The sequence below is a fragment of the Oncorhynchus gorbuscha genome, linkage group LG19 (assembly GCF_021184085.1).
Source record: "Oncorhynchus gorbuscha isolate QuinsamMale2020 ecotype Even-year linkage group LG19, OgorEven_v1.0, whole genome shotgun sequence".
NCBI classification, from domain to species: Eukaryota; Metazoa; Chordata; class Actinopteri; order Salmoniformes; family Salmonidae; genus Oncorhynchus; species Oncorhynchus gorbuscha.
The window spans coordinates 57781519-57807459 of NC_060191.1; the positions used below are offsets into that span (position 1 = coordinate 57781519).

Sequence of the window (25941 nt, forward strand, 5' to 3'; positions counted from 1 at the left end):
GTACAGCGTCATCTTTATATCTGTTTTTTGTTGGTACAGCGTCATCTTTATATCTGTTTTTTGTTGGTACAGCGTCATCTTTATATCTGTTTTTTGTTGGTACAGCGTCATCTTTATATCTGTTTTTTGTTGGTACAGCGTCATCTTTATCTGTTTTTTGTTGGTACAGCGTCATCTTTATCTGTTTTTTGTTGGTACAGCGTCATCTTTATCTGTTTTTTGTTGGTACAGCGTCATCTTTATATCTGTTTTTTGTTGGTACAGCGTCATCTTTATATCTGTTTTTTGTTGGTACAGCGTCATCTTTATATCTGTTTTTTGTTGGTACAGCGTCATCTTTATATCTGTTTTTTGTTGGTACAGCGTCATCTTTATATCATCTTTATATCTGTTTTTTTGCATTTTTGTTGGTACAGCGTTTTTTATCTGTTGGTACAGCGTCATCTTTATATCTGTTTTTTGTTGGTACAGCGTCATCTTTATCTGTTTTTTGTTGGTACAGCGTCATCTTTATCTGTTTTTTGTTGGTACAGCGTCATCTTTATATCTGTTTTTTGTTGGTACAGCGTCATCTTTATATCTGTTTTTTGTTGGTACAGATCTTTATCTGTTTTTGTTGGTACAGCGTCATCTTTATCTGTTTTTTGTTGGTACAGCGTCATCTTTATCTGTTTTTTGTTGGTACAGCGTCATCTTTATCTGTGTTTTTGTTGGTACAGCGTCATCTTTATATCTGTTTTTTGTTGGTACAGCGTCATCTTTATATCTGTTTTTTGTTGGTACAGCGTCATCTTTATCTGTTTTTTGTTGGTACAGCGTCATCTTTATATCTGTTTTTTGTTGGTACAGCGTCATCTTTATATCTGTTTTTTGTTGGTACAGCGTCATCTTTATCTCTGTTTTTTGTTGGTACAGCGTCATCTTTATATCTGTTTTTTGTTGGTACAGCGTCATCTTTATATCTGTTTTTTGTTGGTACAGCGTCATCTTTATATCTGTTTTTTGTTGGTACAGCGTCATCTTTATATCTGTTTTTTTGTTGGTACAGCGTCATCTTTATATCTGTTTTTTGTTGGTACAGCGTCATCTTTATATCTGTTTTTTGTTGGTACAGCGTCATCTTTATATCTGTTTTTTGTTGGTACAGCGTCATCTTTATATCTGTTTTTTGTTGGTACAGCGTCATCTTTATATATGTTTTTTGTTGGTACAGCGTCATCTTTATATCTGTTTTTTGTTGGTACAGCGTCATCTTTATATCTGTTTTTTGTTGGTACAGCGTCATCTTTATATCTGTTTTTTGTTGGTACAGCGTCATCTTTATATCTGTTTTTTGTTGGTACAGCGTCATCTTTATATCTGTTTTTTGTTGGTACAGCGTCATCTTTATATCTGTTTTTTGTTGGTACAGCGTCATCTTTATATCTGTTTTTTGTTGGTACAGCGTCATCTTTATATCTGTTTTTTGTTGGTACAGCGTCATCTTTATATCTGTTTTTTGTTGGTACAGCGTCATCTTTATATCTGTTTTTTGTTGGTACAGCGTCATCTTTATATCTGTTTTTTGTTGGTACAGCGTCATCTTTATATCTGTTTTTTGTTGGTACAGCGTCATCTTTATATCTGTTTTTTGTTGGTACAGCGTCATCTTTATATCTGTTTTTTGTTGGTACAGCGTCATCTTTATATCTGTTTTTTGTTGGTACAGCGTCATCTTTATCTGTTTTTTGTTGGTACAGCGTCATCTTTATATCTGTTTTTTGTTGGTACAGCGTCATCTTTATATCTGTTTTTTGTTGGTACAGCGTCATCTTTATATCTGTTTTTTGTTGGTACAGCGTCATCTTTATCTGTTTTTTGTTGGTACAGCGTCATCTTTATCTGTTTTTTGTTGGTACAGCGTCATCTTTATATCTGTTTTTTGTTGGTACAGCGTCATCTTTATATCTGTTTTTGTTGGTACAGGTCATCTTTATCTGTTTTTGTTGGTACAGCGTCATCTTTATCTGTTTTTTGTTGGTACAGCGTCATCTTTATATCTGTTTTTTGTTGGTACAGCGTCATCTTTATATCTGTTTTTTGTTGGTACAGCGTCATCTTTATATCTGTTTTTTGTTGGTACAGCGTCATCTTTATATCTGTTTTTTGTTGGTACAGCGTCATCTTTATCTGTTTTTTGTTGGTACAGCGTCATCTTTATCTGTTTTTTGTTGGTACAGCGTCATCTTTATCTGTTTTTTGTTGGTACAGCGTCATTTTTATCTGTTTTTTGTTGGTACAGCGTCATCTTTATATCTGTTTTTTGTTGGTACAGCGTCATCTTTATATCTGTTTTTTGTTGGTACAGCGTCATCTTTATATCTGTTTTTTGTTGGTACAGCGTCATCTTTATATCTGTTTTTTGTTGGTACAGCGTCATCTTTATATCTGTTTTTTGTTGGTACAGCGTCATCTTTATCTCTGTTTTTTGTTGGTACAGCGTCATCTTTATATCTGTTTTTTGTTGGTACAGCGTCATCTTTATATCTGTTTTTTGTTGATACAGCGTCATCTTTATATCTGTTTTTTGTTGATACAGCGTCATCTTTATATCTGTTTTTTGTTGGTACAGCGTCATCTTTATATCTGTTTTTTGTTGATACAGCGTCATCTTTATATCTGTTTTTTGTTGGTACAGCGTCATCTTTATATCTGTTTTTTGTTGATACAGCGTCATCTTTATATCTGTTTTTTGTTGGTACAGCGTCATCTTTATATCTGTTTTTTGTTGGTACAGCGTCATCTTTATATCTGTTTTTGTTGGTACAGCGTCATCTTTATCTCTGTTTTTTGTTGGTACAGCGTCATCTTTATATCTGTTTTTTGTTGGTACAGCGTCATCTTTATATCTGTTTTTTGTTGGTACAGCGTCATCTTTATATCTGTTTTTTGTTGGTACAGCGTCATCTTTATCTGTTTTTTGTTGGTACAGCGTCATCTTTATATCTGTTTTTTGTTGGTACAGCGTCATCTTTATATCTGTTTTTTGTTGGTACAGTGTCATCTTTATCTGTTTTTTGTTGGTACAGCGTCATCTTTATCTGTTTTTTGTTGGTACAGCGTCATCTTTATATCTGTTTTTTGTTGGTACAGCGTCATCTTTATATCCTTTTTTTGTTGGTACAGCGTCATCTTTATCTCTGTTTTTTGTTGGTACAGCGTCATCTTTATATCCTTTTTTTGTTGGTACAGCGTCATCTTTATATCCTTTTTTTGTTGGTACAGCGTCATCTTTATATCCTTTTTTTGTTGGTACAGCGTCATCTTTATATCTGTTTTTTGTTGGTACAGCGTCATCTTTATATCCTTTTTTTGTTGGTACAGCGTCATCTTTATATCCTTTTTTTGTTGGTACAGCGTCATCTTTATATCTGTTTTTTGTTGGTACAGCGTCATCTTTATATCCTTTTTTTGTTGGTACAGCGTCATCTTTATATCCTTTTTTTGTTGGTACAGCGTCATCTTTATATCTGTTTTTTGTTGGTACAGCGTCATCTTTATATCCTTTTTTTGTTGGTACAGCGTCATCTTTATATCCTTTTTTTGTTGGTACAGCGGCATCTTTCCGAGGGCTCCATCTGAATTCACCCATCAGCGTTCCTCTGCACTGCCACGCGCAACTTTTTCTCAGCTGGCACAATTTGATTGGCTGCTGTCCGATTCAAACTGTAAACCGTTAAATTAAGAGTTGATGCGCTGAACACTTTTTAAAAGCATAATTTTTAATATTTGGGTTTGGATCGGGTGTCAGGTCGAGTCATAAGGCATGAGTCATTGGTGTTAAAATCAAAGTCGAGTTGCAAGTCAGTCTGACTCGAATCCAAGTCATGTGACTCGAGTCCACACCTCTGGTGTCTGTAACAAATGTCTGTAGCAATTGCTGATTGCCCCTTTAAAGGCTACCAATAATGAACCTTTTTAAAAAGATTTTTGTTAATTCAACCTCTCACCACGTCTCTTCCAGGAACAAGATGGTGGAGTACCTGACAGACTGGGTGATGGGCACCTCCAACCAGGCTGCTGATGACGATATCAAGTGTCTGACCAGAGACCTGGACCAGGCCAGTATGGAGGCGGTGGTGTCTCTGTTAGCTGGCCTGCCTCTACAACCAGAGGAGGGTGACGGGGTGGAGCTGATGGAGGCCAAGTCCCAGCTCTTCCTCAAGTAACTACAACATGCTTTACTCATATACATTTGAGTCATGTAGCTTACACTCTAATCCAGAGAGACTTAGTTATCTGTTGCTGCTCTTCAGCTTTCTGTTTACTGTGCATGCTGTAACATTTCCACACGCAAAATAAACTCTGTTTCTGTATCGAAGTAAAGGAATGCATTTACTTAAATGTGCACTTAATTTGAATCCATACTGACAGTTAAGTGTTCTGAACCCTGCTTTACCCCCTGTACCCAGGTACTTTACCCTGTTTATGAACCTGCTGAATGATTGCAGTGAGGTGGAGGATGATGGCCAGCCGGTGGTTGGGAGGAAGAGGGGCATGTCTCGACGCCTGGCCTCCCTCAGACACTGTACTGTCCTGGCCATGTCCAACCTCCTCAACGCCAACGTGGACAGCGGACTAATGCACTCTATCGGTGATCATAGCTTCCAAAATGAACAATCAAACCTCAGTTAAAATGTCCCTGCATCCACTTCCACCCTTAATCTCTCTCTGCCGCTCTGTCTCTCTCACTCCTCCCCCACCATCCATCCTTCTCCAGGTCTGGGCTACCATAAGGACCTGCAGACACGGGCCACCTTCATGGAGGTTCTGACTAAGATCCTCCAGCAGGGGACAGAGTTTGACACACTGGCAGAGACGGTGCTAGCTGACCGCTTTGAGAGGCTGGTGGAGCTGGTCACCATGATGGGAGACCAGGGAGAGCTGCCCATCGCTATGGCACTGGCCAATGTGGTGCCAGGATCCCAGTGGGTATGTATGAAAAAGAGCACTAGGTCATTTTTGTCTCATCTTGGGGTGACCAACCTTCACACTGAAGAGCACTACAATAACACACCTGTTTCTGCTAGTCAAGGTGCTGATTCATTAGTAGAATCAGACATGTTAGTGCAAGGCTGGAGTAAAAGCTTGCATCTCCTGTAGCTCTCCAGGAAAAGGGTTGGCCACCTTCTAGAAAGGTGTTCACAAATTTTTGTCTGCGTGTGTCTTCTTCAGGACGAGCTGGCCCGTGTGTTGGTGACGCTGTTCGACTCTCGCCACCTGCTGTATCAGCTTCTGTGGAACATGTTCTCCAAGGAGGTGGAGCTGGCTGACTCTATGCAGACTCTGTTCAGAGGCAACAGCCTGGCCAGTAAAATCATGACCTTCTGTTTCAAGGTAAAACCACATTTCTCTCCTCCCATACATACAATTTTAAATAGTAGAACCTGAAGCACTCACACCAAGCATGACATTTTAAATAATAGAACCTGAAGCACTCGCACCAAGCATGTCATTTTAAATAGTAGAACCTGAAGCACTCGCACCAAGCATGACATTTTAAATAGTAGAACCTGAAACACTCACACCAAGCATGACATTTTAAATAGTAGAACCTGAAGCACTCACACCAAGCATGACATTTTAAATAGTAGAACCTGAAGCACTCACACCAAGCATGACATTTTAAATCCATTTTAACATTGAAATCCTTTGTCAGGTGTACGGGGCGGCGTACCTACAGAAGCTACTTGAGCCTCTACTTAAAGGGGTCGTCACCACCCCAGAGTGGCACAACATCAGCTTTGAGGTGGACACAACCAGGTAGGAACCTTCACTGGAAGCATTCCAACAGTTAGTTTGACTGTGGTAGCCTGTTGTGGTGGTAAGGGATAGCACATCGATTTGAGCAATTATGGGGGGTAACCTTGTTAAATGGAAGTTACCAAGGCAATTTTTACTTTCTATTTCATGAATGACAGTTGTAGGATTCTCCCCTCCCCCCCTCCGTTTCCTCTCTTTTTGTCCCCTCCACCATCCCTGTTTGTAGACTAGAACAGTCGGAGAACCTTGAGGAGAACCAGCGGAACCTTCTCCAGATCACAGACCGGTTCTTCCTGGCCATTATCAACTCCTCCAGCGAGTTCCCTCCGCAGCTACGCAGTGTGTGTCACTGTCTCTACCAGGTAGGCTCATATTCCACCCCTGGCCTGACACTGCTCTCTGGGTGGGTGGAGTGCTGTCGCCGCTGGCTTCCTTCTTCCACACTGTGCCGGTAATGGCATTAGTTAACAGTTCTCTCTCACTCTAATACACCCACTGCCACAACCTTCTTACTTTCCTCTGACTTTCCACTATCATTGCCTCTATCCATACAGTGGTTCCTCCTTTTAAAAATTCTGTGCTTACACCGCGGGACTTAGAGGTAACTAGCGTCACAGCGTCATTCATCCAGACCACCACAAGAGGGAGTTAGAGCACTCATTATGCATTTGGGTCCCAATGTTTTTATATGACCAATCATATCGAGTGGTTCCAAAGACTAATTTGACTCGAGCCACCCGTCCCTGGTGACTTCCTTCAGCAAAGATGGCTGACAAAACATTACGGTGGAAGCAAATCTAAGTAATTATAACGTCATAACGAGTTAAGCAAAAAATGTTGAGAGGAATATGTTAATGTAGAAAAAAACAATTGTGCATATTTTTTTGTCGAAGTTAATTTACGAAATTCGCTATTTAGCAAGTTTTTTTTCCAGTCATATCCAATACCAGGTGTATCAAACTCCATTCTTTGAATGATGCTGTGTCTGCATGTATGTATTACAATTATATACTACAACAGTGTTTAACACTCATGCTCCTGGGACATCAGTGATTACACATTGTAACTATGCAATAGACTATAAACATGATTTAAGTAAAGGCTGATTTGTAATTCATATATACAAAAAAAACAGTCCACTACACTTCCTATGCATATCTAACTCCCTTCATCTGCATTAATCTGAGGAGGTTCTCCCAGCCATGTGGACGACTTGAAAACAGGGCAGCAAAGTTTGTTTGTCACCAGAGCGGTTTAGAGCATAATACTATTTACCTGTGAGTTATCAGACCTTCATACAAACTTGCTATGCTAAATTCTTGACGCACAACCGAAGGTGCTGCCACATCCTGCCAGCACGCCCACATGCGAGCCACTTGGGCGGAGAATGACGTGTGGAAGAGGGTGAGGAACGAGATGGGTGTAACAATCCAGGCTATTTGCTCTGAGACCGGCATAATAATGTAATGAAACAAACAGGAAGCAGGTTTCGAACCCTCAACATTCTCAAATCAAATTTTATTGGTCACATACACAAGGTTAGATGTTAATGCGAGTGTAGCGAAATGCTTGTGGTTCTAGTTCCGACCATGCAGGAATAATTAACAAGTAATCTAACAATTTCACAACTACCTTATACACACAAGTGTAAAGGAATGATTAAGAATATGTACATATAAATATATGGATGCGCGATGGCCGTGCGGCATAGGCAAGATGAAGTAGATGGTATAGAGTACAGTATATACAAATGAGCTGAGTAATGTAGGGTATGTAAACATTATATAAAGTGCCATTTTCTGAAGTGACTAGTGGAGGTCCACCGATTTTATGATTTTTCAACTCCGATACCGATTATTGGAGGGGCAAAAAAAGGTCGATACCGATTAATCGGACAATTTAAAAAATATATATTTAAAAAAAGTTATTTTATTTATTTATTTGTAATAATGACAATTACAAAAATACTGAATGGACACTTTTATTTTAACTTAATAAAATACATCAATCAAATCAATTTGGTTTAAATAATGCAAAAACAAATTGTTGGAGAAGAAAGTAAAACTGCAATTTGTGCCATGTAAAAAAGCTCACGTTTAAGTTCCTTGCTCAGAACATGAGAACATTTGAAAGCTGGTGGTTCCTTTTAACATGAGTCTTCAATATTCCCAGGTAAGAAGTTTTAGGTTGAGGTTATTATAGGAATTATAGGACTATTTATCTCTATACCATTTGTATTTCATATATCTTTGACTATTGGATGTTCTTATAGGCACTTTAGTATTGCCAGTGTAACAGTATAGCTTCCATCCCCCTCCTGGGCTCGAACCAGGAGCTCCTGAATCAGGGCTCCTGGGCTCGAACCAGGAACACATCGATAACAGCCACCCTCGAAGCAGCGTTACCCATCGCTCCACAAAAGCTGCGGTCCTTGCAGAGCAAGGGGAACAACTACTCCAAGTCTCAGAGCGAGTGATGTTTGAAATGCTATTAGCACGCACCCCGCTAGCTAGCTAGCCATTTCACAATGGTTACACCAGCCTAATCTCGGGAGTTGATAGACTTGAAGTCATAAACAGCGCAATGCTTGAAGCACAGTGAAGAGCTGCTGGAAAACGCACAAAAGTGTTGTTTGAATGAATGCTTACCTGCCTGCTGCTGCCTACCACCGCTCAGTCAGACTGCTATATCAAATCATGGACTTAATTATAACATAATAATCACAGAAATACGAGCCTTAGGTCATTAATATGGTCAAATCCGGAAACTATAATTTAAAAAATAAAACGTTTATTCTTTCAGTGAAATACAAAACCGTTCCATATTTTATCGAACGGGTGGCATCCATAAGTCTAAATATTCCTGTTACATTGCACAACCTCAATGTTATGTCATAATTACGTAAAATTCTGACAAATAAGTTTGCAATGAGCCAGGCAGCACAAACTGTTCCATATACCCTGACTCTGCGTGCAATGAACGCAAGAGAGGTGACACAATTTCCTTAGTTTAATATTGCCTGCTAACATGAATTTCTTTTAACTAAATATGCAGGTTTAAAAAATATGTACTTCTGTGTATTGATTTTAAGAAGGGCGTGGATGTTTATGGTTAAGTACATTCGTGCAACGATTATGCTTTTTTCGCAAATGCTCTTTTGTTAAATCATCTCCCGTTTGGCGAAGTTGGCTGTCTTTGTTAGGAAGAAATAGTCTTCACAGTTCGCAATGAGCCAGGCAGCCCAAACTGCTGCATATACCCTGATTCTGTTGCACAGAACGCAAGAGAAGTGACACAATTTCTCTAGTTAAAATAAATGTATGTTAGCAGGCAATATTAACTAAATATGCAGGTTTTAAAAATATATACTTGTGTATTGATTTTAAGAAAAGGTTTGATGTTTATGGTTAGGTACACATTGGTGCAACGACAGTGCTTTTTTCGCAAATGCGCTTGTTAAATCACCCGTTTGGTGAAGTAGGCTATGATTCAATGATAAATTAACAGGCACCGCATCGATTATATGCAAAGCAGGACAAGCTAGATAAACTAGTAATATCATCAACCATGTGTAGTTAACCACTGATTATGTTAAGATTGATTGTTTTTTATAAGATGCGTTTAATGCTAGCACCTTACCATGGCTCCTTGCTGCACTCGCATAACAGGTTGTCAGCCTGCCACGCAGTCTCCTCCTGGAGTGCAATGTAATCGGACATGATCAGGGTCCAAAAATGCCAATTACCGATTGATATGAAAACTTGAAATCATCCCTAGTGACTAGTGATACATTTATTCCATCCAATTTTTTATTATTAAAGTGGCTATAGATTTCAGTCCGTGTGTTGGCAGCAGCCACTCAATGTTAGTGGTGGCTGTTTAACAGTCTGATGGCCTTGAGATAGAAGCTGTCTTTCAGTCTCTCTGTCCCAGCTTTGATGCACCTGTACTGACCTTGCCTTCTGGATGATAGCTGGGTCAACAGGCAGTGGCTCGGGTGGTTGTTGTCCTTGATGGCCTTCCTGGGTGGTGTAGGTGTATTCTTACATTGGTATTCCTCTTGTCCAGATGGGTTAGGGCAGTGTGATGGCGATTGCATCGTCTGTGGACCTATTGGGGCGGTAAACAAATTGGAGTGGGTCTAGGGTGTCAGGTAGGGTGGAGGTGATATGATCCTTGACTAGTGAGTACTACGTAGCAATAGTCGTTTAGCTCAGTTACCTTCCCTTTCTTGGGAACAGGAACAATGATGGCCCTCTCGAAGCATGTGGTAACAGCAGACTGGGATAAGGATTGATTGAATATGTCTGTAAACACACCAGCCAGCTGGTCTGCGCATGCTCTGAGGACGCGGCTTGGGATGCTGTCTGGGCCGGCAGCCTTGAGAGGGTTAACACGTTTAAAATGTTTTAATCATGTTGGCTGCAGTGAAGGAGAGCCCGAAATCTAACATGCTATCGACTGTACCCTTATGTATTAATTGGGGTTGGGGCCGATTGTGGCTAAAAACACTATCTATTGGAATCTTTAACAAGTGGAAAGGGGAACAAGTATTATTAGTTTTTCATAAGTGTAGCAGGCTGTGAATTCTGCAAACAATGTTTCTAGGATGGGCTATTAGCTGAACAATAGACCATTCAACCTTTACTAAAAAATTGTCTAATAGCCGAGCTAGGTGTGAACCCCCCAACTTGAGCTGGTCATGCCTCCCAAGTACATCTCAGTGCAAGAGGCATTACTACAGTCCCTGGTTTGAATGCAGGCTGTATCTCATCCGACCGTGATTGGGAGTGGCATAGGGCGGCGCACAATTGGCCCAGCGTCATCCGGGTTTGGCCAGGGTAGGCAATCATTGTATATAAGAATTTGTTCTTAACTGACTTGCCTAGTTAAATAAAGGTTAAATCAATTTTAAAAAACTGGCGGCAACTGCAGCGCAATCAATGGAGGTGAACTGTGGCTGGTGCTGAAAATATAGCTAACTTGTTATGCAAGTGTTGCACACCAACAGATGGAGAAAACCTGCACCAGTCGAGCAATTCATTTCAACAATAATCTTTTTAATTTGACTTTACAAATAACAAGAGGGCTTAATTGGAGTTTTTTCGGAGCCTAGACCTATATAAAATATCTGGCTGAGGTAGGATATGAGGCTTAACAGCCTAATAGAAGTAGGATTGTAAACAATCTCTAAATCTCTATGTAAATGTTGGCAGAGAATCATTTCATTGAAACACATATTTGTCGACGTACTGTTGGCCTACCATAGGTGAAATGAGTCTCACTGGTGTTGAGCAATGTGCTGTTAAAAATGGTGTAGGTCTTTATTTATGGAAAAAGCATATTGAAGTTAGAGGCAATAGGATTTAAAGCAGTAAGATTTTTGAAGAAATAAGACTTCCATATCGTTTCGCCCTGTTCTGAGACAAGCATGTGGACCAATGAGATTTTTGTTTTCACTCAATCTCCGTTTGAGTATTGGTTAGACTAGAATTTGAAAATTATGGTGTATAAATGTTATGCTCTTAGTGTAACCTTTTTTTATACTAGGCAAGCCAGTTAAGAACAAATTCTTATTTTGGGATTCTTTAGCTAAATAGTCCAGTAATGTACTGCTGACAGACTCGTTGTACAGCGCCATATATTCCATTCCATCCTAACGGAAACCCAGATAGTTTTTTGTTTTTCTTGGAATAGAAACACCATAATATTAATCATTTACATTACATTTAAGTCATTTAGCAGACGCTCTTATCCAGAGCGACTTACAAATTGGTGCAATTAATTAATCAAATTAATTAAGCAAGTACCATTCAAAAGTTTGGAAATACCTACCCATTTCAGGATTTTTCTTTTTAAAAATTATTTTCTACATTGTAGAATAATAGTGAAGACATCACAACTATGAAATAACACATATGGAGTCAAAGAACAAATTCTTATTAACAAGGACAGCCTACTTCTTCCTCCCTGTCTCTCGCGTGCCCGCATTCTTGTTTTTCTCGGAATAGAAACACCACAATATTAATCAAATGTATTAATCAATCCCATGTACTATGTTATTACAAAAGGTTTTAAATTCTCTTGTAGTGCCAATATGGGAGACAATCAAATGCTTCTCAAAGGTGCTCTCTGGTGGTCAAAATAGCACTAACGTGCATTAATGTAAAATATGGCTGACAATTAATTAACGTGCCATAGAATGCTGCAGCAGCCCGCAAGTATGATGTAACTTTTAAAGGAGGAACCACTGTACTCTGCCCTCTCCTACATGTTCTCTCTTCATGTACTGTGACAGAACAGAATAAGGGATGTACCTTCAATGGTGGTAGTTTGAAAAGGGGGAACATATGCAGTTGAATTACCTGGCTACAGCAACATCAAGACACCACAAAGCAGCTAGTGTGTTCCTGCTCACAGTCACCCAACCTCTTAAACACACACACACACACACACACACACACACACACACACACACACACACACACACACACACACACACACACACACACACACACACACACACACACACACACACACACACACACACACACACACACACACACACACACACACACACACAAAGACTTCCGTCTCTATTAAGCCTAACTTTTCCATGAAAGAACACCTCTGTATGGGCACACGCTACCCCAGCCTATTTCCTGCTGTTTCCATCTGCATGTCTGATGAGCCGACACCGCTGCCCTACTGCTCTCTGATTCCACGAAGGCAGAATTTTCCCTACACTGACTAAAAGTAACACATCATCTGTTTTGATATCTCATTGAGATGAACACAGGGTGCTTTGGAACCACTAATGTTATTTTGTGGCACACAAAACCGAAATCTCACAGAAAGTGAAGTTTATACATATCGATCTCCATTTGCTCGATACTCTCCCATACTACTACCATAGTGCTAAAGTCTGCCTGTAAAAAAACCTGCACAGACACATGCTATGCTGTTCAATAGTAGGGCTGTGCCTGCAGATTCTCGTGTGTGTGTGTGTGTGTGTGTGTGTGTGTGTGTGTGTGTGTGTGTGTGTGTGTGTGTGTGTGTGTGTGTGTGTGTGTGTGTGTGTGTGTGTGTGTGTGTGTGTGTGTGTGTGTGTGTGTGTGTGTGTGTGTGTGTGTGTGTGTGTGTGTGTGTGTGTGTGTGGTGCTGTGACCTGTTTGTGCTCATCTCTGTTCTGTAGGCTACTTGCCACTCTCTACTGACTAAAGCCACAGTTAAAGACAGAAAGGAAAACAAAAAAGCAGTAAGTTCAGAGAACTTTTTCCTCAGCCACTTTATTTTCAAAAGCAAAAATACGTTTTTGTTGCATTTAAAAAATGTGATTTATTTTTATGGTTTGATTTAGTGCTTAATTTGTTCATCTTGAAACGGGTTTCACATTCAAGTCTGTGTTCAGCCTTCTCTTAAAATCCTTGTACTAATACAGGTGCCAACTTAGTTGCTTCCATTTCCTATTAACCATGCAAAGAAATCAGTGCATTCCGTTACAGCGGGGGTGTCAAACTTTATCCATGGCGGGCCTAGTGTCTGCGGCTTTTAGTTTTCCTTTCAGTTAGGACCTAAACAACAAGGTGAGAGGAGTTGTTTACTAATCCGTTTTTAATGGTCGATAAAGTACAAGGGAGGATTGTAAACCCGCAGATATTCAGTCCTCGGTGGAGTGAGTTTGATGCCAGCATTCTCTTTTCTTTCTTACCTTTCTCTTTCTTTCTTTCATCAATGTAGTGCAAAAAAATGAAAAACACGTTTAAACATTACGAGCTATAGGTACTTTAAATATATATATATATACAGTGCCTTGCGAAAGTATTCGGCCCCCTTGAACTTTGTGACCTTTTGCCACATTTCAGGCTTCAAACATAAAGATATAAAACTGTATTTTTTTGTGAAGAATCAATAACAAGTGGGACAGAATCATGAAGTGGAACGACATTTATTGGATATTTCAAACTTTTTTAACAAATCAAAAACTGAAAAATTGGGCGTGCAAAATTATTCAGCCCCTTTACTTTCAGTGCAGCAAACTCTCTCCAGAAGTTCAGTGAGGATCTCTGAATGATCCAATGTTGACCTAAATGACTAATGATGATAAATACAATCCACCTGTGTGTAATCAAGTCTCCGTATAAATGCACCTGCACTGTGATAGTCTCAGAGGTCCGTTAAAAGCGCGGAGAGCATCATGAAGAACAAGGAACACACCAGGCAGGTCCGAGATACTGTTGTGAAGAAGTTTAAAGCCGGATTTGGATACAAAAAGATTTCCCAAGCTTTAAACATCCCAAGCACTGTGCAAGCGATTATATTGAAATGGAAGGAGTATCAGACCACTGCAAATCTACCAAGACCTGGCCGTCCCTCTAAACTTTCAGCTCATACAAGGAGAAGACTGATCAGAGATGCAGCCAAGAGGCCCATGATCACTCTGGATGAACTGCAGAGATCTACAGCTGAGGTGGGAGACTCTGTCCATAGGACAACAATCAGTCGTATATTGCACAAATCTGTCCTTTATGGAAGAGTGGCAAGAAGAAAGTCATTTCTTAAAGATATCCATAAAAAGTGTTGTTTAAAGTTTGCCACAAGCCACCTGGGAGACACACCAACCATGTGGAAGAAGGTGCTCTGGTCAGATGAAACCAAAATTGAACTTTTTGGCAACAATGCAAAACGTTATGTTTGGCGTAAAAGCAACACAGCTCATCACCCTGAACACAACATCCCCACTGTCAAACATGGTGGTGGCAGCATCATGGTTTGGGCCTGCTTTTCTTCAGCAGGGACAGGGAAGATGGTTAAAATTGATGGGAAGATGGATGAAGCCAAATACAGGACCATTCTGGAAGAAAACCTGATGGAGTCTGCAAAAGACCTGAGACTGGGACGGAGATTTGCCTTCCAACAAGACAATGATCCAAAACATAAAGCAAAATCTACAATGGAATGGTTAAAAAATAAACATATCCAGGTGTTAGAATGGCCAAGTCAAAGTCCAGACCTAAATCCAATCGAGAATATGTGGGAAAAAATTTCAGTCTCTCGATGTGCAAAACTGATAGAGACATACCCCAAGCGACTTACAGCTGTAATCGCAGCAAAAGGTGGCGCTACAAAGTATTAACTTAAGGGGGCTGAATAATTTTGCACGCCCAATTTTTCAGTTTTTGATTTGTTAAAGTTTGAAATATCCAATAAATGTCGTTCCACTTGATGATTGTGTCCCACTTGTTGTCGATTCTTCACAAACAAATACAGTTTTATATCTTTATGTTTGAGGCCTGAAATGTGGCAAAAGGTCGCAAAGTTCAAGGGGGCCGAATACTTTCGCAAGGCACTGTATTTCCCTGTTTTCGCCCCAATTTTGTGGTATTGGTAGTTTTGCCATTGGTAGTTAGTCTTGTCTCATCGCTGAAACTCCCGTACGGACTCAGGAGAGGCGAAGGTCTTAAGCCGTGCGTCCTCTGAAACCCAACCAAGCCGCACTGCTTCTTGACACAATACCCGCTTAACCTGGAAGCCAGCCACACCAATGTGTCGGAGGAAACACAGTATACCTGGCGACCGCGTCAGCGTGCATGCACCCTGCAAGCCATAAGAGTCGCTAAAGCGTGATGGGACAAGGACATCCCTGCCGGCCAAAACCTCCCCTAACTCGGACGATGCTGGGCCAATTGTGCGCCGCCCCATGGGTCTCCCAGTCGGCTGTGACAGCCTAGACTCGACCCAAGATCTCTAGTGGCACAGCTAGCACTGCGATGCAGCCCTATTTGAAGTTAAATACTTTGTGATTAGGGTCGCAGCACATCTGCAAGCACAGCACCAAAGACTGGGCAAATATTATTTCTCTCTTTTATTTTAATGTGTTAAAGTGCTGTATACAGCATCCTATGTATAAAAGTTGTCAATAGGCTTAAGTTCCCAAATTTAAGAGGATTCTTGTGGTATTTGCAGAAATCCATTCAGGTGTATTTTGTGGCTTTTGGCAAATGCACGCTAATGATCCAAAGTTGCGCTATTGCTACTGTTTGAAAACGCAGTCCAGTTCAAAGTTAATGATCGCAGGCCTATGTGGCAAATGGCTTAGCTCTGATTTGGTTATGGCGCACTGATCTGCCTAGACGCCAGTCCTGGACAAGACAGATATACATCTGGTTTTATTTACTGCAGTGTCTATTAATTGTTCAAAGGCACGGCCACTTTCCCGCTCAATATTGCTATAGAATTTTCCCAAACGCCTTACTATACGTCATTCCTTAACATTCTATGAATTTATAAAACTATGAAAATGACCATATCTAAGTTCTCCTGGGTGTGTAAATGAACAGATATGATTGAGATTTGATGTTGCTGAAACACTGTCAGTTCCATTAAAAGCAAGCTCTTTGTCCTCTGCTGCTGGCATTTTGTTTGTTTTTCCAAAGGCTTCATTTTCCTCTAAGCTTTAATTAAAATGTTCTTGTCATAGTTCCGGTAATCCAGAGAGAAGGACGTGAATAAAAATAATAATTCCCTTGTTATGTCGAGATCACAACTTATCTATTTCATGATCACTACATAACAAAAGTTGTTGTAACCCCTTTTCTTAGGTTACAGCTTTACACACAATAACCCATAATGACAAAGCAAAAACAGGTTTCTAGAAAATTATGGAAATATCACAAATACATAAGTATTTAGACTCTTTACATTGTTGTAGCACCTTTGGCAGTGATTACAGCCTTGAGTCTTCTTGGGTATGACGCTACAAGCTTGGCGCACCTGTATTTGGTGAGTTTCTCCTATTCTTCTCTGCAGATCCTCTCAAGCTCTGTCAGGTTGGATGTGCAGTGTTGCTGCACAGAAACGTTCAGGTCTCTCTAGAGTTGTTCGATCGGGTTCAAGTCCGTGCTTTGGCTGGGCCACTCAAGGACATTCAGAGACTTGTATTGAAGCCACTCCTTCGTTGTTTTGGCTGTGTGCTTAGGGTCATTATCCTTTTGGAAGGTGAACCTTCACCCCAGTCTGAGGTCCTGAGCACTCAGGAGCAGGTTTTCATCAAGGAGCTCTCTGTAGTTTGCACCGTTCATCTTTCCCTCGATCCTGACTAGTCTCCCAGTCCTTGCCGCTGAAAAACATCCCCACAGCATAATGCTGCCACCACCATGCTTCACCGTAGGGATGGTGCCAGGTTTCCTCCAGATGTGAGACTTGGCATTCAGGCCAAATAGGTCAATCATGGTTTCATCAGACCAGAGAATCTTGTTTACATGGTCTGAGAGTCCTTTAGGTGCCTTTTGGCAAATTCCAAGCTGCTGTCATGTACCTTTTACTGAGGAGTGGCTTCCATCTGGCCACTCTACCATGAAGGCCTGATTGGTGCAGTGCTGCAGAGATGGTTGTCCTTCTAGAAGGTTTTCCCATCTCCACAGAGGAACTCTGGAGCTCTGTCAGAGTGATCATCAGGTTCTTGGTCACCTCTTTTCCCCCAATTGCTCAGTTTGGCTGGGCGGCCAGCTTTAGGAAGAGTCTTGGTGATTCCAAATTTCTTCCATTTAAGAACGATGGAGGCCACTGTGTTCTTTGGGACCTTCAATGCTGCAGAAATGTTTTTGTACCCTTCTCCAGATCTATGCCTCGACACAATCCTGTCTCTGAGCTCTACGGACAATTCCTTCGACCTCATGGCCTGGTTTTTGCTCTGACATGCACTGTCAACTGTGGGACCTTATATAGACAGGTGTGTGCCTTTCTAAATCATGTCCAATCAATTGAATTTACCACAGATGGACTCCAAGTTGTAGAAACATCTCAAGGATGATTAATGGAAACAGTATGCACCTGAGCTCAATTTCGAGTCTCATAGCAAAGGGTCTGAATACTTATGTAAATAAGGGATCTGTTTTTTATTACTAAAACATTTGCAAATATTTCTAATATTATATATATATTCGCTTTGTCATTCAGGGGGATTGTGTGTAAGTTGAGGAACATTTGTAATTTAATCCATTTTAGAATAAGGCTGTACCAAAATATGGAAAAAGTCAAGGGGTTTGAATACTTTCCGAATGCACTGTCTGTCTTCTCTGGACTTCTGTACTTAGCTCCCTCCCTCCCTCCCTCCCTCCCTCCCTCCCTCCCTCCCTCCCTCCCTCCCTCCCTCCCTCCCTCCCTCCCTCCCTCCCTCCCTCCCTCCCTCCCTCCCTCCTCCCTCCCTCCCTCCCTCCCTCCCTCCCTCCCTCTTTCTTGCACTTTGACTCTTCCTTTATTTCTCTCGCCTTTTTCTTTCTCTCGTTCTGTGGTTGGCTTTGAGAAGGGTGGTGTGAGATCTTCTCAGTCATGTCGTACACGCATCTAACTTTTCTTATTTTGTCTTCTCCCCACTCTGTTCCCACCCCTCCTGCTCTCCTCCCTCCCCATTGTTCTCCATCACCCTCCTCTTCCACTAGGTGGTGAGCCAGCGTTTCCCCCAGGACAGTATAGGGGCGGTGGGCAGTGCCATGTTCCTGCGCTTCATCAACCCTGCCATCGTGTCGCCCTACGAGGCAGGCATCCTGGATGAGAAGCCCCCACCCAGGGTAGAGAGAGGACTAAAGCTCATGTCCAAGGTATGGGTTGGGAGCTTCCATCTTACTAAAATAAGCACCTCGTGAAAACGACAGTAGTGGCTTTGACCCGAATGAGTTTGATAAAGTAATTGTAAAAAATACATTCTATTTATGACCTTTTATTTGAGTTAATTTGCGCTGTTTTGTGTTTTTGTCTCTGTCTTCAGATCCTCCAGAGCATTGCCAACCATGTGTTGTTTACCAAAGAGGAGCACATGAGGCCTTTTAACGACTTTGTGAAAAGCAACTTTGATGCAGCCAGGCGGTAAGCTAGGTTGAAGATGACAAAAAACTCTTTGCGACAATGGAGATTTGTGACGACATCTTAACCTGTATATTTTCTGACATGGACGGTGAGTCAGAAGAATTTTAATACCAGCAAAGCTTTTGACAAAAAAGCCTCACGTTGAAAGCGGATAATAGCACACACTGCTCTTTCAGTATTTTGAAAAGCAGGAACTGATCCGAGCCCCGACTTCGTTATGAAGCTGAGAATTACATACCTAGACTCGTTTTCTAAAATATTAAAGATTTTTGTAATCGATTTCCAGTTCTGTTTGAGCAATCTGTATTGTCCTGTAGGTTCTTCTTGGACATAGCATCTGACTCTCCTCCAAGTGACTCAGTCAACCACAGCCTGTCCTTCATCAGTGATGGCAACGTTCTGGCCCTCCACAGGCTGCTGTGGAACAACCAGGAGAGGATCGGACAGTACCTCTCTAGCAACAGGTCAGTAACATGATGAGTCACCAGTCATCATGTTATTATGTGCACTACCAGTATAGCCCTCTTTGTCTGACAGCGGTCTCTCTGTCCCCTCTTTCCATTCCATAGGGACCACAAGGCAGTGGGCAGGCGGCCGTTTGACAAGATGGCCACCCTCCTGGCCTATCTGGGGCCACCCGAGCACAAACCTGTGGCCGACACACACTGGTCCAGCCTCAACCTCACCAGCTCCAAGTTTGAAGAGTTTATGACCAGGTAACTGTTCTCCTACTGTAGAGTTAGTGGGTAAAATGTTCAAAGACTCTCCGGATGCTAGCAGTTAGTGAGTGTAGTTGATTCAGAAGCATTCTATTTTCCGTTTGTCCCTGATTTCCAGGCACCAGGTCCATGAAAAAGATGAGTTCAAAGCCCTGAAGACCCTCAACGTCTTCTACCAGGCTGGCACCTCCAAGAATGGCAACCCACTCTTCTACTACATTGCTCGCAGGTAAGACCAATCCAAGGAGTGTATGTTGGCGTCCATGTATATTATTGTTATTATAAACCAGCTTGATAAACAAACTTTATCAACACAATATCAGGGAAGCGTTCTTTTGAAGTTGATACTCATCTAGATTGGGCCTTCCGTTGGTAGGGAGAGGGATTGTGTCCTCCTACATTTTTACCACTGCTGACTTCCAAGCTGTAAGGGAGAAGACCCAGGAAGGTCCATTCACTCATTACAGCAGGCTTTATGGGGCTTTTTATCATAGCATCTTAGTTCCAACTCAGCTGAAGAGGAGGGCTACCCTATGCCTCCTCCCCAGGCTGCTGCCCACTGTTCTGAGGGAGTCAGGATGTCTGGTGAACCAGATTTAGAGCTACCCTTTACCTCTGTCTTTGTGTGTGGTAGGGAGTATAGTGGGGGGAAGTCTGCACCTTACAATAGTGGAAAGAGGGTCACTTTCTGACCAAATGGTCAATGATGTGTGAGGATTTCAATGCCCAGAGGAGAATAGTTTGGTTTCATTTTGTTTTAACTTTCTGTTATTTTTAGGAGCTTATAAAGAGTCAAGGTGTTTGTGTGCATGCATGTTAGGGTTTTAAGTACTTCTAGACACCCCCCCCCTCACCAAGCTGATGCAAAGGTGTAAAGATGAGGTATCTCACATCATACTCTGACTCATCCAAACCACACAGTAAATGCATTCTAAATGTTCTGTTTCTGTGTTTATATCATAGAAAGCATCAAACGCAGCAGCATTTGTCAACAGAACACACAAGCAGTATAGACTACATGGAGTAGAGCATTCATGTTTCCACGCCGATAGTATTATTAGTCATGTATGTGTATACATTTGCCCTAGATATGATTTGTATGTGCGTTTGAAAGATATAGTCATACAGCACAACTACACTCACAAATTGTTGGAAGATGAGAGAGAATACACAATTATATTCATTTTTTTTAGGCAGTAACAGTCGAACGTTCTTGAAAATTAAAACAAAACTCCCTTTAACATTCTGGGTCAAATGTACATAGGGTTAGCCCTCTCAAATCCATCAATAATTGGCTCTAGTCTCTTTAGGAGGCTTTGAAGGCAGTCACTGTGACTAAAAGGTTCAAGGCGACAGCAGAACACACAATCTGTGTGTGTAGACCGTGGCCTCTGCTCCGCGTGCTTCCTGTGTTGGGCTTCTTGGTGGCAGAGTGCGGACGCCCCATTGTGCTTGTGCGTGTGGAGAGGCCATGCGAGCGAGTGGAGGTGAACACGAACAGTGTCTGATCCCCCGAGCCGTTGACCACCCCCCTGTCTCCATGCATCCCAGGCTCCAATAACGCAGACTTAGCCAGGTACCCAGAAGTGGCGACTGCAGCCCTAGCCGGTGGGAGGCCTCCACGGCCCAGCTCTCTGGCATCAGCCCCCAGCGGAGGCTCTGTGTAGGATGCAAAGTGCCACTCCCCTCCTGGAGTCGCCAGATGGGCTTGCCCACAGGTTGGCCTAATGTAGCAGGGGCAGCCCAACACGGCAGCGCGGGTATGTTCGGCCCAGAGCAAGAGCCTTGTGATGTTCTCCTCCTCCTCACAAGCCCAAGGGTTATCCCCAAGCGTCAACAACTCGAGCCCCTCCAACCGGTCAAACACCCCCTCCGGCACCCAGGAGAAACGATTAGCGTGCAGGTAGAACCTCTTCAGCCTGGGCAGCCGGTCCAACGACCCCAGGAGGATCTGAACCAGGTAGTTGTGGGACAAATCCACCATCTCCAGATTATGAGGCATGTTGGTGGGCACCGTCCAGAATCGGTTGTGACTCAGGTTGAGGGCGTGTAGGCTGGGCAGGGTGTTGTTGATGAAGACCACCCTCTCCAGCTCGTTGGCTGACAGGTCCAGAACCCGCAGGTTCCAGTGGTAGGCTGTGTCGTTCTTGTCCAGGGCTCGGAGTTGGTTGCCGGCGGCCCGAATGTCCCACAGGGCCCTGGGCAGGCCGGAGGGGAAGCGACCCAGGAGATTATAGGACAGGTCCAGGGTACGCAGGTGGGCGTAGTGGCTGAGCTGGCCCTCCAGACCACGAAGGCTGTCGGAGAGAGGGGGAGAGGTCAGATGTTAGAATCACAACTATTTGACACAACAGGGGATAAATAAAAGATGCCTGTGGAATTGTTAGTTTAAATCAAACCACATACTGACCAAACATGAATTGCGAGAGTTTCTTCAACTGAATATGCAAGAAAGACTGAATGTAATTATTAGGATGCCCTCCCTGCTGATTCTGTCTGGCTTTAAGTCATGTTGCTGCTCAATCTCAGAACCCAGACGTTTAGAGGAAGGATCCAACCTGATGAGAAGGAAGATGATAAAGATAAGGAAGAAGTTGTCTTCCTACCTGTTTTGTGAGAGGTTGAGGAAGCGAATGTTGTGCTGCAGGCCTGGGGGCAGCTGTGAGAGGTGCCGTGAGGAGCAGTCCACCACACGGTGGCCCCGGCTGCAGGAGCACACGGCGGGGCAGATGGACAGGACCAGCCCGCCCAGCACCCCCGACAGGAGCAGCAGGAGGAGGCAGGCTAGCGGGGTGCGGTAGAGCATGATGAAGGCTCTGAGAGAGGGAGAGACCCAGTGAGAGGAGACACTGGACTGTACCCAAGGACATAGATCTGCAACACTTCTTTGCTCCCACGATTTATATCGACTCTCAAATGGAAGGGCACAGTTCTGATCCTGTATGCTGCCCTACCAAGCAAAAAGGTAACTGCTCATAGTGTGGAACTGAGAAAAATAGCTTTTATTTACCTTGGTTTCACAGTAACTTTATGCAGTTACTGCTAACATGACCCCCATTTTCTCCAAAACACAATAGAGGCAGGATACTTGTCCACATGATTAAGCATGTATTTAATGTAGGAAAAATGATTAACTAATTTTTGACCAAATTAGCAATTACTTCCTTTTTGCTTGGTAGGGCAGTATGGATCTTCGTCAAAACCATCACTCATTCACACACATCTGCAGAATAATAATACTAACAGTTAAATTAGCTACCGACATCATTAGCATTTAAATATTGGTTAGCAATAGCTCACTTAAATCCAATCCCTGCTATCTTTTCCAAGCTGCAATTACCAGGAGCTTAAAGGGATATATCGGAATTTTGGCGTTGAGGCCCTTTATCTACTTCCCTAGAGTCTAGGGCTTACATAATTTAGTCGATTGTATGGTTGATAGGCTGTTGGTCGACGAAGGTTTTTTTTTAGTCGAGCAGTCGCAAATATATTTTAAATTATGGCACACATATTACAAAATAAATAAATAATAATAATAATGAATGCACAGGAGACAACTATCTGATTCACGCCTGTCTCAGTGGACCAATCCATTGTAGAGGCCTGTCTCAGTGGACCAATCCATTGCTGAGGACATGGGGTTGGCACACCAGTATCACCAGTAGTACATTTACCGTTAATTTTGAATCTACAATGTTTGTTTGGATACAATCATTTCTGTTAATGCATTTAATATATTACTATTCCAGTCTTACCGTTGTATTGTAGGATTGGACATGTTGTTTGCAGAGCGCACAGCCTAGGCCACAAGTTTGTGTTTATTTCATTTATGAGTTGTGAATTTATTCATTGTCTTTTGTTTGGAGTGCTTCTGTCAATGTTGAGTAAGGACATGCATAGAAGTATACCTAGGCTACCTGGCCTGAACGCAGATGTATGTAGGTTAAGTGTGCCCGTTTTGGGGATCTGATGCTATTTCTGATTGTCTTAACACACCAACACTGTGTAGCTTCTCAAAGTCATTTTTCTTCACCTCAAACAGCAAGTAAACAAAGTCTGTTTTTACATCCCATTGAGAATGACAATAGTTCCTCAATGTAGCCTATTTGAAAAATCTTTCCAGCTCTCTCTCTTTCTATAACCACTCGCGTGAAAGGGGAAAGAAATGTCATGCTCTATCCGGTGGACACGTCATAAAATAGGCCTACCTGATTGCTTCTTATCCGTTGCACAAATACAACAGGCTATTAATAGTTGATACAATGTTTCAAGTTCCTTGCAAACAGGCCATGCATAGCCAATGTGATTTATAGGATATTTATTCTTATCGGGATATTTTCTACCTGCAGGCTTCAATGTGATGTCTTTTATGTAGGTTATTTTTACATATTGGCAATGGTAATAGAAGTTACTTTTAGATTTGTATCATTTTCATTTAGATAGTATTCTGATTAACCACATTAAATTGATTTTGAGATGACTTTATTATAAATTAAATGAAACTGTTCCATGAAAATGTGCATGTGAAAACTGGCACGCAGATCAGTAGAAATGGTAAGGTAACTTAGCACTTCAAATGGAAAAGGTTGCCGACCACTAGTGTAGCCTGGCAACTGATGGAGCATAACCCCAGAATCTGCTACGGCCAGCAGCAGTGGCAGGTGGGTCGGGAACAGGTTTTTGTTGTCCGGTTAGGCTCTATTGATCTCTGGCTCCCTCTTGTAATTTGTGTCTTAATTTTAAATCGCAGTGCTTAAAGCATCAGACAAGCTCAGTAGCCTACATATAGTTTAATTTATTCAAACATAGTGTGTGTCTATATATGAAAAAATACACGTTTTAAAATGACGTCCAATCGATTGGTCGACCAATATTTTTTTTTGTCGGGGACAGCCCTACTAAAGTCAATTAAACTAGTGGATACCATTTTTGGATACCATTTTTATGTCCAGTATGAAGGAAGTTAGAGGTAGTTTTGAGAGCCAATGCTGTCTAGCAATAGCGTGAAGACTGGAGGTCTATGGGTATCTGCCAGCATGCTAGTTTTCAAACATAGATTGCTAGACAACGGTAGTTGGTGGAGTTTTAGCTACATTATCACCCTTATTCATAACCTGCCTAGTTTCCCCCCAGTGGAATCTCTGTAGAATTGATTTAATACCTTGTCTGGAGCTGCTGCTGTTTTGAGATAGCCTTTGATGCATAGCAACAGCCTCCCAGATGGGAGAGAGGCAGTATTAAACACCTGGACACAGTAGTAAAACACACTGGTTCTGCTGCCCACAGAACAATCCATCCTGTTAGAAAGTCATGACTGGGAACCAGCTGGGTAGATTGGACCTTACTTAAACCAGAGCCCTCTCCCTTCCCATACCCCTCTCCTCCCTATCGTTCCCATTCACATCATTAACACCCTCTGACATTTATAACAGTATATCATTGTATCGCCAGGCTATATGCTAACTGTCCTCGTTGAGGGTCAGACTGATATATCTAATAGCTTTGATGCAGTTTACAAGGGTCCCAGTCAGTCTGTGTGCCGTTAAGCTTGATGCCTTGCCAGCAGGAAGGAGCTCGGAAATACTGCAGTTAGAGCCGGTTGAATTCAGTTAGGGCGGCAAACACACACACTCTTGATCCCATACGCACGCACACAAACAGTTGTGTTGTGTCCTGTCATCTCTGGCACAAATGACTGGTTATCTGGGGTGTGTGTGTGTGTGTGTGTGTGTGTGTGTGTGTGTGTGTGTGTGTGTGTGTGTGTGTGTGTGTGTGTGTGTGTGTGTGTGTGTGTGTGTGTGTGTGTGTGTGTGTGTGTGTGTGTGTGTGTGTGTGTGTGTTAAGAAGAGCTTGCCAAACACATGTGTCGCAGGTTAATAGCATTACATAATAAGCTGAGCTCTCTCTAGAAACTTGTTCAGGTCATGGCATACTACAAGTTAGTCTGAGGTTGCATTTAACCTGTATAACAATAGTTGCAATAGTAACATACCAAATTGAGAGAGAGAAGCATATAGTAAGTCTCTAATGAGAAGCAGTAGACTGACATCAACAAATCACCCTGCTGCAGTCCACTGAGCTAATGTGGTACAGAATCAAATACATCACTGCTCTGTGAAGCACTGTGTCCTGTCATGTGCGCATGTCTTAGCATGTACACCCGTCTCTCCTAACGTTTCTCTCTCCATGCCATTAGTCACTCACCTTATCCTCTCCATTGCTTCAGTCCGTCATCTCGCTCTTTTCTTCCTCCTTCCCTCGGCCAGCCCTCTCACTCGCTCCCCCCTTGTTTTTTTTCTGAGCAGCGGAGTGGAGAGGGTGATTGTCAAGTCAAATCTGGGGGGTGTTAGTTGTCAATATTCTTGCATCCTTTCTATTTCTACTCTGTTTTTGCGCTGGCTCTCTTTTGGGGTATTTTAAATTTCTTTCAATATCTTCCTCACTTGTACACTTGCTTTCTATTTTCTCCCTTGCTTTTCTTCCTTCTCTGGTGAAGGTGGACCGCTCTTCCCTCTATCTCCCCCCTCTTACACTCTCTCTCTCTCTCTCTCTCTCT

The 25941-nt window shown here is 42.1% G+C and overlaps 1 protein-coding gene across 6 annotated transcripts in view; it reads left to right on the top strand.

Annotated features, from left to right (window-relative positions):
• nf1a (neurofibromin 1a) overlaps positions 1–25941 on the top strand; it is a 117021-nt gene that overhangs the window by 37593 nt on the left and 53487 nt on the right. For 3 of the 6 annotated variants that reach the window (XR_006833559.1, XM_046313983.1, XM_046313984.1), the window contains exons 23-34: positions 4004–4204; positions 4452–4633; positions 4760–4971; positions 5215–5376; positions 5699–5802; positions 6029–6164; positions 12998–13060; positions 18243–18401; positions 18569–18666; positions 18984–19130; positions 19236–19382; positions 19504–19614. Coding sequence is in view for 5 of the 6 variants with exons in the window: in XM_046313983.1 (XP_046169939.1) it covers positions 4004–4204; positions 4452–4633; positions 4760–4971; positions 5215–5376; positions 5699–5802; positions 6029–6164; positions 12998–13060; positions 18243–18401; positions 18569–18666; positions 18984–19130; positions 19236–19382; positions 19504–19614 (1722 nt within the window). In the remaining variant the exon portion in view is untranslated. Of the gene's footprint in view, positions 1–4003; positions 4205–4451; positions 4634–4759; positions 4972–5214; positions 5377–5698; positions 5803–6028; positions 6165–12997; positions 13061–18242; positions 18402–18568; positions 18667–18983; positions 19131–19235; positions 19383–19503; positions 19615–22032; positions 23926–25941 lie in introns of those variants that run through there. The other 3 variants (XM_046313985.1, XM_046313987.1, XM_046313986.1) reach the window with 2 other exon arrangements.